The sequence below is a fragment of the Festucalex cinctus genome, chromosome 1, assembly GCF_051991245.1.
Source record: "Festucalex cinctus isolate MCC-2025b chromosome 1, RoL_Fcin_1.0, whole genome shotgun sequence".
In the NCBI taxonomy this organism is placed as follows: domain Eukaryota; kingdom Metazoa; phylum Chordata; class Actinopteri; order Syngnathiformes; family Syngnathidae; genus Festucalex; species Festucalex cinctus.
The window spans coordinates 23,531,879-23,543,906 of NC_135411.1; the positions used below are offsets into that span (position 1 = coordinate 23,531,879).

General features: G+C 39.9%; 1 protein-coding gene across 1 annotated transcript in view; it reads right to left on the reverse strand.

Annotated features, from left to right (window-relative positions):
• The window catches only part of dnah9l (dynein, axonemal, heavy polypeptide 9 like), a 58,959-nt gene that overhangs the window by 46,515 nt on the left and 416 nt on the right, over positions 1 to 12,028 (reverse strand). Inside the window, exons 3-21 of the mRNA XM_077524170.1 lie at positions 11,714 to 11,947; positions 10,174 to 10,341; positions 9,843 to 9,959; positions 9,543 to 9,680; positions 8,534 to 8,658; positions 8,231 to 8,426; positions 7,765 to 7,869; positions 7,483 to 7,674; positions 6,252 to 6,452; positions 5,505 to 5,840; positions 5,158 to 5,235; positions 5,017 to 5,072; positions 4,832 to 4,952; positions 4,593 to 4,762; positions 2,444 to 2,666; positions 1,906 to 2,022; positions 1,677 to 1,763; positions 221 to 379; positions 56 to 139 (exon numbers count right to left, since the gene is read on the reverse strand). Coding sequence (XP_077380296.1) covers positions 56 to 139; positions 221 to 379; positions 1,677 to 1,763; positions 1,906 to 2,022; positions 2,444 to 2,666; positions 4,593 to 4,762; positions 4,832 to 4,952; positions 5,017 to 5,072; positions 5,158 to 5,235; positions 5,505 to 5,840; positions 6,252 to 6,452; positions 7,483 to 7,674; positions 7,765 to 7,869; positions 8,231 to 8,426; positions 8,534 to 8,658; positions 9,543 to 9,680; positions 9,843 to 9,959; positions 10,174 to 10,341; positions 11,714 to 11,947 — 2,907 coding nt within the window. The remainder of the gene's footprint in view (positions 1 to 55; positions 140 to 220; positions 380 to 1,676; positions 1,764 to 1,905; positions 2,023 to 2,443; positions 2,667 to 4,592; positions 4,763 to 4,831; positions 4,953 to 5,016; positions 5,073 to 5,157; positions 5,236 to 5,504; positions 5,841 to 6,251; positions 6,453 to 7,482; positions 7,675 to 7,764; positions 7,870 to 8,230; positions 8,427 to 8,533; positions 8,659 to 9,542; positions 9,681 to 9,842; positions 9,960 to 10,173; positions 10,342 to 11,713; positions 11,948 to 12,028) is intronic.

The following is a 12,028-nucleotide window of genomic DNA, read 5'->3' on the forward strand; positions in this document are numbered from 1 at the left end:
TGAGAGGTTGCATCTCAGATGTCCGTCATGTTTACAGCATCCACAGAAGTTGAACCTTAGCAAAACGTCTCAGCTCCATGTCCATTTGCTCAACGTTAATCTCTTTCCACGGTGTCTTGGTCCAGTCCTCTATGCTGCTCTGTTAGAGGGAAAGTGAAAAAGTTGCTGAAATCTGCACGGCCTTGTGTTGGGGACCTCGCATGCATTAGACGTTTCATACCTTGACAAAGATGACCATATCCCACACTGCTTTGACGAGGATGACGTCAGTGCGACACTGGCGTAGTTGCTTGTAGTCCGGGAAGCTCACCTCGAACAGATTGGCGGTGTCCTGCAATGCCTTCATTTCTGCCTCCATTGCGGCTACTGCTCGATTAGACTGAAGACATGTACACGTACTTTTAATTATGTGCTTTACTGACAACTTTGTTTTGTATATAAAGTAGGGGTGTCAAAATTAGTGCGTTAATTTAAAGGGTTACTTCACTTATTTAGCCCATTATAGCAATAAAAAGTTAATATTTTGTCTATAATTAATTTGATACTTTAATTATTTTTCTCGTACAATTAGTACCTTTAAAAACACATTTTGCAACTTGCTGTCGACTGAAAATGACATCACAAGGGTTCAGGTAACCAATCACATCTCACCTGAACTGTGATTGGTTACCTGAGCCCTGTGTTGTCATTTTCAGTCGACAGCACGTTGCAAAATGTGTTTTTAAAGGTACTAATTGTACATGAAAAATAATGAAAATATAAAATTTATTATAGGCAAAATTTTAACGCTTGACTGCCAAAAATGGCTAAATAAGTAGAGTATCCCTTTAAAGTTTAATTAGTGAGTTAATTTAAATTTCCTATAACGGCACTTTTTTTTTTTTTTTTTTTTAAACGCACAATTAATGACCGCCCCTTACTTGGAAAGCCTGGGGGAAGTGGGGGGAATTCCATTCCATTCGCAATGTAGCAGACATGTCGACAGCGAAATTTAGCAGTAATAAATGTAATAATATTGCATATTTGTGGATACTGGGTTAAAGTTGTATTTTACAATTTTAAAATGTGCAGAATTTCACAAGTTACTTCATGTTAAAGATTAGATAGATTAGATTAGAAAAATGCACTGAGCTGTCACCAACATCTTACAAATGCAATTATGCTATCTAGTGGCTGAAAAATGATCAATACAAATCAATATCACACTTGGTTTTACAGTACAGTACATATTTTTAAACGTAACTCAATTTGATAAATTATTATGAAATTAGTGTAACAATGACTAAAAGATGCAGCCATTTTTCTATAAGTTTAACATTTTTTTCCACTTTTATGTTAACAAGAGTAAGAAAACATAGAAAAAAATATTGTACATCTTATTGAACATTTAGAAAAGATACAAAATGTGTGATTAATTGTGAGTTAACTAGTCATGCGATTAATTACGATTAAAAATTTTCATCGCCTGACACCCCTAAAGTACACTTTTACACACCAATCATTTATAACATTATGACCTTAGTGTAATCCGTAATGGGGTTTCTTCTTTGCAAGTTTTTGTAAAATATTTTGAAAAAATTAAGATCAGTCAACTACTATGCTCACTATTGCCCAGAATATACATCTGCAAAACACATGATTTCGTTGACCTAGCAACAGCAAGCCTCACTACTCACCTTATCAATTTCTTTGTACGGCTCTTCCACGCTGATCATAAAAATTGCTTCAGTTCGGAAACGCTCCCTAAATTCATACTGCTTGACCTAAAAGTATAAAAAATAATTAAATAAGTTACATTTGGAGCAGCTTTATAGTGTAACACAGATGAAATTGAGAAGGTTTCGTTGTTAGTTTTTTTTTTTTTTGGTTGGGGGGGGGGGGGGGGTGCTCACACTTTCAACTCACCTCAAACCGCACACACTTCCTGCGGATAACTGAAACTTCGTTCGACTGCAGCGGCGCCACTTCATGTTTGACTGTGAATGCGATTTTCTTCAAACTGTTCCATCTCTCCGGTAGCTCCTGTGGTTTTAAAGAAGGTACAGTAAGCATATATGCGTAACCTATTTACAGGATGTCCCAAAAGTTACCATACATTTCCTTTTACACTTTCCGTTTCGTTTCGTTTCAGGTATCATTTGTACAAACGTAAGGCCATCACCCAACCCATTTTTGTAAGCTTACCATCATACCTTTAGCATAGCTGACCAACTGACAGTGGAGCAGTGTTGCAAAATTGCAGACTGGCAAATTCTTTTGTCTCTATGAAATAGTGGGCAAGGAATGAAATGCTACAAAAACTGCAAAACCTACTTTTGAATTTTTGATTTTTTTTTTAACTGATATCTGAAATGAAACTGAAAAAAAAAAAAAAGAAGAAGTCTACAGTGACTTTGGGGCACGCTTTATTATTGTTCGTTTATGTGTGCATTTGTGCACCAACTTCTAACTGTGTGTAGACACTCTCAGGGAGTTGCTGCCCATAAGTCTTGAGGAGCTCTGCTGTAGATTTGAGAGGTTTAAAGTGCTGCTCGTTGCTGATTTGTCTGTCTCTCATGGCCATAAGGTGTCCCATAATGTCCACCAGGCCAGCATAGTCTCCATCAGACACCTTGTTGGAAAGACCTTGGGCTGTGTCATGGACAAAACAGGAGAGTTCCCTCACGCTGTGGAACAGAGAAGGATGGAGGATTAAAATGCACTCTTAGATTAGTGCACAGTAGGGGTGTCAGGCAATTAAAATTTTTAATCGAAATTAATCACATGACTTTAATAGTTAACTCACGATTAATTGCAAATTTTACATCTGTTCTATGTGTACAATTAAATGTACAATAAAAATTATTAAGTATATACTATGATTAAGTATTTAATTATTATTAAGTTTTTACTTGTTAACAGTGGAAAAAATATGAATACTAATAGAATGAATGAATGAATACTAATTCTCCGCCAAGGTTGCCCTTTGTCACCGATTCTGTTCATAACTTTTATGGACGAATTTCTAGGCGCAGCCGAGGCGTGGAGGGGTTCCGGTTTGGTGGCCTCAGCATTGCATCTCTGCTCTTTGCAGATGATGTAGTGCTGTTGGCTTCATCAGGCCGGGGCCTCCAGCTCTCACTGGAGCGGTTCGCAGCCGAGTGTGAAGCGGCTGGGATGAGGATCAGCACCTCCAAATCCGAGACCATGGTCCTCAGTCGGAAACGGGTGGAGTGTCGTCTTCGGGTCGGGGATGAGATCCTGCCCCAAGTGGAGGAGTTCAAGTATCTTGGGGTCTTGTTCACGAGTGAGGGCAGAGAATGGAGCGAGAGATCGACAGGCGGATCGGTGCAGCGTCTGCAGTGATGCGGACTCTGTATCGGTCCGTCGTGGTGAAGAAAGAGCTGAGCCAAAAGGCAAAGCTCTCGATTTACCGGTCTATCTACGTTCCAACCCTCACCTAGGGTCACGAGCTGTGGGTCGTGACCGAAAGAACGAGATCCCGGATACAAGCGGCCGAAATGAGTTTCCTCCGCAGGGTGTCCGGGCTCTCCCTTAGAGATAGGGTGAGAAGCTCGGTCATCCGGGAGGGACTCAGAGTCGAGCCGCTGCTCCTGCGCGTTGAGAGGAGCCAGCTGAGGTGGCTCGGGCATCTGGTTCGGATGCCTCCTGGACGCCTCCCTGGGGAGGTGTTCCGGGCATGTCCCTCTGGCGGGAGGCCCCGGGGACGACCCAGGAAACTCTGGAGAGACTATGTCTCTCGGATGGCCTGGGAACGCCTTGGGATCCCGCCGGAGGAGCTGGTTGAAGTGGCTGGGGAGAGGGAAGTCTGGGTTTCCCTCCTGAAGCTGCTGCCCCCGCGACCCGACCCCGGATAAGCGGAAGAAGATGGATGGATGGATGGATGGATATTCTTGCAACATTTTGTCTATGATATGGTAATTTCATAAAATAAATCATAAAATTGAGTTACAATTGAAAAAAAGATGTACTCTACTATAAAATACGAGTGTGATTTTGATTTGTGTTAATCATTTGTCTGCCACTAGACGGCATAATTGCATTTGTAAGATGTGACAGCTCAGTGCATTTTTCTAGTCTAATCTATCTAATCTTTAATATAAAGTAACTTATGAAATTCTGCACATTTTTAAAATTGTAAAATGCAACTTGACCCCAGTCTCCACAATTATATGCATTTTTATTAAATTTATTACTGCTTAATTTCGCCGTGGACGTGTCTGCTGTATTGCGACTGGAATTACCCCATTACAGGCTTTTCAAGTAAGGGGCGGTCATTAATCACACGTTAAAGAAAATTTGTGGTATTAAAGGAACTTTAAATTAATTCAAAATGAACACACACTAATTTTGACACCCTCGTGCACAGCAGTCACAAGCTCATACAAAAATGTACGGAAACAGTTTTATTATATATTTTTTCTTAAAAAAAATTAATACCAATACTTTTTATTATATTATTTACAGTAGCCTAATTAACCTATTGTTTAATGAGATAAATGAATAGGAAGAAATAAAAATTTGGAAACAATTGTTTACGTTAAAAAAATAAGTTTTTTCCAAAATAGCTTGTGTGCATGCATGTGTGTAACCTTTGGTTGACGTGGTTGAGCAGGTGCTCCTTGAACATCCAACTCCATCTCTTGATGACATTCATCAGTGTGTGCTTGAAGGGTCTGATGTCCAGCTGCAACCAGCTAGAGAACACCCTCCCATCCTCCAACTTGCTCACCCTCTCATGCAGGGACTCAAACAGATTGATCTGCCGAGAAGAAAGATTGTAACAGATTGTCCATTGAGGAATAATTGGGCGGGGGGTGCTAAAAATAACCTGCTCTTTAAAGTTTTCCAGGGTGGGTGGGTTCTTCTTCAATTCATAGTCTGCATACAGCTCAGCTTCCTCCGTACTTAATACATGGCCGTAGAGCAAGAACTGTCTCATAAATTCAGACCTGTCAAGATCAAAAGACAGTCTGCAAATCGTCGCCTTGAGAAGTTAACACTTCACCTTCTGACCTGTCATCAGTCCAGAGATAGCGGTAGCTGTTGAATGATCCTTGATATTCCCTGACCTGAAAAAATAAAAATAAAAATAAAATAAAAATTCAAGTTGTTAGCCCCAGCTGCACCAAAAATCTCACCTCACTTCATCCTCACCTTGGTGATAGCTGCATGTGCTCGAGAGCGTAAAGCGTAACACATTTCTGACAAATCCTTCATTTCGTTTATGTCACACTGCAGACAAACAGAGAGAGACAATATCAAATCGTTACATTTATGTGTATAGAACATTTCCTCATGTTTGTACACAATATGTAGCAGGAAAATTGACTACCTACCGCTGACCTCAAGTGAAACAATGACCAAAACATGACACATTCAAACTACATTCATTCCATTTATCCACTTTTTTTCAAATCCCTCTGCCGTGATCACATGCCATGTAAAGTTATTTTGCCACATTATGATAATGGTGAAAAGGTCTATACAATTACAATATTCACCTGATAATTCTCTTGATGCGTGTGCTTTGCGACTCTTGGGATAAAGGAAGCCATGTTGAGAATGTTGGCAACCATGTTGTCCACAATATCATAGAAGTTGCCTCTGTTACTGAAGTCTAGCGGGGGGTCGAAGCACATCTCACTGCCGCTCAGCACCAACTGGACCTCAAATAGTGCATTGACATGCTGGGCTGGATCAGTGTTGTCCAGTAAGTATTTCAGAGAGCACTGGATGGCGCGAGAAAAGCCTGCCAGGATCATGTGGTCCACGTAGTCCGAGTAGGCCTGCCACTCACTGCTGTTCAGGTCAGACACAGCCAGGAGTGATTTGTTCTCCTTGAAAAAAAAACAGGATGAGATGGTCTAAGAAAAGGTCTATATAGGTTACAATGCATTTTAGGTTTATTCTGAAATTTCTCTCGAATACCCAATATTCTTAACACATTCACTGCCATAGACGGCTTTAGACGTCAAAGATTCATTTTTTTTCCTGCACACGCAATAAAACAATGTGCAAAAAAGCTTTTTCGTTATGCATCAACTTGGTATTAAAGCAACAACAGTAAATTGCAGCGTTTATTACACATAGTTAAAAAACAAACAAAAAACTTTTGTGTAGTCTCCAAGAATATTCAAAACATGTGGACACCCAACTTTAACACATTCACTGCCATAGACGGTTTTAGACGTCAAAGATTTTTTTTTTTCCTGGACTGGCAGTGAATGAGTTAAGAGTAGTCAATTTACCTGCAGAAGTTTGTGTATCTGCTCGCCCGTGCTGCTGATGAGAGTGTGCTGTTTGGCAACACTTTCATCAATGTCAGAGAACAACAGAAGAGACGAGTCACGATTCTTTCTTGTAACACAAGCACGTTGGCTGAATTTCCCCATGAGCGTCTGCATGGCCTCCACATTTGCTTTGCTCTTCTGAACACGACTCCAAAGACTCTAGTGATGACAAAATATAGCCAGAAATTAAAACGTTATCTCTATGATTGCAATAAAAGCTAACAATTGCAGGTTCTTTATTCGTGAAATAAATTACGTCTTTAAGACATCAAAGCTGGGATATGAAAAGAAAATCAAAGTAAAAAACAAAATGTTGGTGTTTGTCCCCCTGTTGACTTGGGCCCCCAGTCTCAAACTTGGGTTTTAAGATGGACCTTGATTGGGTGCAGTAATTAAGTCCATCTTGAAACCTTTTGTTTGTTTGTTTATTTGTTTGTTTGTTTGTTATTTTTGCACAGTAGCTCTTTGCCTTCATTAAATACATTTCAGCTGGACTGGAATGAATTTTACTTTGGAGTCAGCCAGCGCTTCATTGAATGGCTCATGTTGGTCCAAATTCTGCTGCTCGTCTCTTAACTGGAGCATGTAAGAGGGAGCACAAAGCTCATATTCTGGCATGCTTTTCTAATGAAATCATTTCACAGTTTGTTTTTTTTAATTCTCATTTTTTCTCGCAAAAGGTTTGCCAAGTTGTTAGCATGTTTAGCACGCAATTGAGACATTAATCTAAGGCAGGGGTAGCCAAGTTCAGTCCTTGAGGTCCACTATCCAGCCTGTTTTCCATGTTTCTCTCCACTATCACACCTGACTCGTGATCAGATCGTTATCAGGCTTCTGCAAACCTTGCTGATGAGCTGATCATTAGATTCAGCTGTGCGAAAGAGGGAGACATGGAAAACAGGCTGGATAGTGGCTCTCGGGGACCGAACTTGGCCACCACTGATCTAAGGTATACCCGCTTCTCTTCACATTTCAAAAACATGTATTGTAGGTTCATAAAAATTTAAAAATGTCAATAAATGTGTCAACAATTGTTGGCCTGTATGTGCGATCGGCAGGCGACCATTTCATGGTGTACTCCATGGTGTACCCTGCCTTTTGCACATTATCAGCTGGAATAGGCTCCAGCTCACCCATGATCACAAAGTATCCTTAAGCAGCAAAATACATTAGTACTAGCAACGTCAACCTGAACAAGGTCTCTTGTGCTCTTAATGTAGTCCCACACGTCATCCTGGGCCCAGGTCAGCTCTCGCAAGGCCGGATCCAGTTGTCGCCTGGTCCTTTCCATCTCATCTTTTACCAGTCCCAGCTCCACATCCAGGATAGTGGTCTTCAGCTGGTTGTACCACTGGGTCACCAAGATCAGTGTCTGAGTTTGCTGTGGGACACAATGCATGGCTGTCAATACAGGCGTGGTTCATGCTTTATAGTTTGATTAAACATCTGACAAGTGGAAGTTTACACTTACCAGGCAGAGTCGCTCACGTTTAGAGAAGACCTGAAGAGCTGCTTTGGGAATTTTCTGGCTCTTCAGCATTCCCAAATACTTCACCTCCTTGAGCACAGATCTCAGCTGGATGTAAGGTGAGGCGTTGTTAAACAGAAAATTATTTTAATATGATTTTCTGTACCTTTTGTTGCACACTCTCTCACACACTATAGTTAATGTATATTTTGAGTAGAGGTGGCAAATCCAGGTCCAGAAAGTAAAAATCCTGCCACAGTTTGGCATTAGCGCTAGCTGGTAGCTAGCAAGCTCCCTATAGCTCCCTGGATGCCCATTTACCTGCGAGGGAGCTAGCTAGCTAGCACAAGGGGCTAAAGCCAAACTGTGGCAGGATTTTTCCTTTCTAGACCTGGATTTGCCACCTCTGATTTTGAGAGGAGCAAGATATGAAAGAGAGTCCTGCTGCAAGGTGAGTCATTGTGCTTACGGCTAGACTGAAGTTGACTTGGAACAAGCCTGTATTGGTGTCAAGAGTCAACAGGGGGTCTTCCAGGTGTCTTTGACAGATTTCCTCCAGACCTTCAGTCCACTGTGAGAAAAGCTCCTGGTCCTGCTGCTCCAAAGCTTCTAGAAGACGTTCACACTTATGAAGGGCTGCGTCTGCCTCAGTGCCTCCCAAAGGCCTGGAATTTAACGAGAGAAAGACATCAGATGCAAATACAATCATGTTGTTCCTTCAATGTCGACTGGTTGATGTGTTGCAAGGTCTATGAGAGTCATCGGTCTTTACATATGAGCAAGCTGGCAAAGGTTGCCTCTATTGGTCAAGATGCGAGATTGAAGCTCCTGTGACCATTTCAGCCTCCCGGCCACCAAGGGCATATTTTTCCCGAGAAGCACATTATCTGATGCATGCTGAAACAGAATCATAATTTACATCATTAATCATACCTGTACAATTAAATGAGTCGTCCAGTGCAAATAGCGTGTTCAAGATGGTTATGATGAAAACGGGTTTAATTGCCTATAGATTGGCACACAATGGCAGCAAATAACAATTTTTTGATTAGACAAGGCTATGGCCAGACAAAATGAAGCTCTCCACCTCATTTCAACAGAGTTCATTGGCACCAAAATGCACACCAATGAATAATGGAGAAAAACGGCAAATATGTGGGGAAACACTACACCTACACAGTAAATTCTGTGGAGTAAATTTGACTTTATTTGGAGTGGGACCAAATACACTCAGTTTTAGTGTATTATTTACACTTGGATGAGAGTACAATACAGTATTGGGGAAAAAATGTTATTCAAGGGTTGAGGAACAAACCCCCAACCGTCAGCTCGGGAGCCAGAGGCAGCTGATCTACTCACTGAGTCACAAAGCTCCTACTTGTGTGTTGTGTTAGTATATCACTCGTGTCGGCTGGAATCTTACCAACTCCATGAGTTCAAAAATCATGTTAATGGTCTCCTCCTAGAGATAAACAAACAGTAGGAGTGGCATAGCTCAGGTGGTAGTGTGGCAGTCTCCCAAGATGAAGGTCGTGAGTTTGTTCCTCAACCCTTGAGTAACCTGTATTTTAATTTTTTCAAATTCTTTATTTTACTCTCTTCCAAGAATAATATTAGCCTACTCTAAAACTGAGTGTATGTGGTCCCACTCTAAATAGTCAAATTTAATGTGTACAATTTACAATTTAATTGAAAACTGTCACATGATTTCATATTTTAAAGTATCAATAATTAATTGATCAATAATATTTATTATAATTTTTGAAAACATATCATCTCACCCCATCTTTGTGTTGATTAAACAGAAGTTGGCAATGGTTGATTTCTTGGTTGAACATGTCCAATAACAGAATGTAGTTGGGAGAAAAGAGTTGATGGATCCCGGGTCTCTCAAGCAAGTTGCCAAAAATTTTCAACAGCTGAAAAGGAATCAAACATAGACTTAGTCTATTATTTTTGACCATATTATTGATATTCAGCCTTGGATCATAGGAAAATGTAATTAAACGATTAGCATTGGTTCATTAGTGAAAGCTCAATCAATTTACACAAATGAGTCAAAGCAGAAGAGACACACACACCTTAAATGTAGATTTGAGGTTTCTTGAGTGCTGAAAGGCCAGATTGAGGACAGTTCCCAGCCTCTGGTCAAAGTCTTTGTTTTGTTCCATAAAAGACTTATGTTGATGAACAAAATCCTGCAGACCAAAAGAGACATCTTTACATTACTTTTACCAACTTCGGTGATGTTTACTGTTGTTGTTCCGATGTGGTGTTGCTCTTCAGTGCTCTGGACAAAAAACAATCCAATTTTAATTTACAATAATTGCTGTCTGTACCACATGTGATCCCTTTTTAAAATGAGAGCATCGTCCTAACAAAGGCAAGGTTTGCATTCTTACTAGGCCTCACATCATTCGTGTAGTCCAAGGGGTCATATTTGCTCTCTCTGAGGGCTCGCCAGCGGTCTTGAAACTCCTCACTCATGCTGAAGACCATCTCGCAGAGGATCTTGCCTCTGGATCCACCAAGTTCCACCTTCTCCAGCTTTAAAAAGTCCAGTGCTGAGGCAAATAGCTCCTATGCATGGGGGACAAAACCTCAATTTCAGCTCAAGCCATTGTGCAAATGCTTTGAAAATAGCACCTAAAATCATAGGCAACAAAAGTTAACAAGATGGAATATAAAGGCTACAATGTTTATAAAAAATAAAAAAAAGTCTGCGCCCGCTCGTAATAGAGGATATGACTATGTTCAGAATTAACCAATCACATTCAAACTGATGTTAAATGAGGTTTTTTTAGTACGCTTGTCCTGATTTTGTTTTCTTTTTTGCTTTCGAGCAGAAGCCTGAAGCTTTTGTGCTAACACTGGCTAGTATTTGGATCGCTTTCTTAATTCATAATTCCCTCCACCTTGTTGGCTCCAGTTTCATCTGAAGAAAATAAAAACCCTCATTCATCATACTGCCATCAGCATGCTTCACTTTTGGTGATAAGCAAGTTTGGCTTTGTAACAAACATATCTTTTGAAATTATGGCCAAAATGTTCAACTTTTCTGTTGGACGTGACATTTTCTCGCATTTGGGAGATTTCAAATGTGTTTCTGCAAAATGTTGAAACCAAGTTAATGAACAGTTTTGAATAGCTGTGTGAGCACAAAACTATCAGAGAAGACAAAAAAAAAAGATCCCGATGTGTAAGAGGGTACACACTTATACAACCACATGATCTAATTTGTGCTCCCCCCCCCCCCTTTTTTTTCCATTTTACCTTGTGAAAAAAAATAAAAATAAAATAAAATATTGCGTTACAGGGTATAGTCAAATAATTGGTGGGAAAACTTTTGAAATTATTTATCTCTGTCTCACTTTTTAATATCACAAAAACCTGTCATTCATTTAAATTTTAATTATAATTTGACTAAATTTATTTTTGATTTCCCCTTCATATAGCTAAAAAGGGAATTACTAATTAGAATACCGACACCTTCTTAAAATAATTGCCTAAGTCATATTTTCAGATTTTTCAAGAAACACAAAAAATTGAACCATTTGCATTAGGCAAAAAAAAAAAAAAAAAAAATATATATATATATATATATATATATATATTTTTTTTTTTTTATAAATTTTCTTTTAAATCAACATTTACATCAAATTTCAATGACAATCCTGGGATAACATTTAATTCCATTCCTCCATCAATCTATTTTCTATACCCCTTACCCCCATTATGGGTGAGCTGGAGCCTATCCCAGCTGACTTTGGGCAAAAGGTAGGACAAAATCTCAGAAAATGCCATAAATAAAGCTCAGTGGCAACAGGCAAGTCCAGTATTAAAAATGTTAGCAATGCACTCTGCTGCACATCAAACAAAATATTTTTGGAATATGTTAATATATGAATGTTTGTGCAAAGTTATTGGATGAAATGTCATTTTTCCATCCTACCTCAATCATAAGCAGCCTCTCCATTATGCGGTCTGAGCGCCGGAACACAAGCGATGTTGGAAAGTCCCACAGCTTGACGGTCTGGCCATGTTGGAAGTAGTTCAGAATCTTCTGGCGGTGAGTATAAAACAGCTGCTTGAAAGTGCGCAGGATGTAGATGGTGATTTGGACTCTCTCCTGGCCTTCCTCAAGCTCCATCTTAAACAGTTCCTCAGGGATCAGGTAAGCAAACGCCTGTTGAAGCAAAGACTTTTTAAGTCTTAAATCACCTCTGTCTCTCTCTCTTCATAACTTCCATACAGGATCCATCGATAT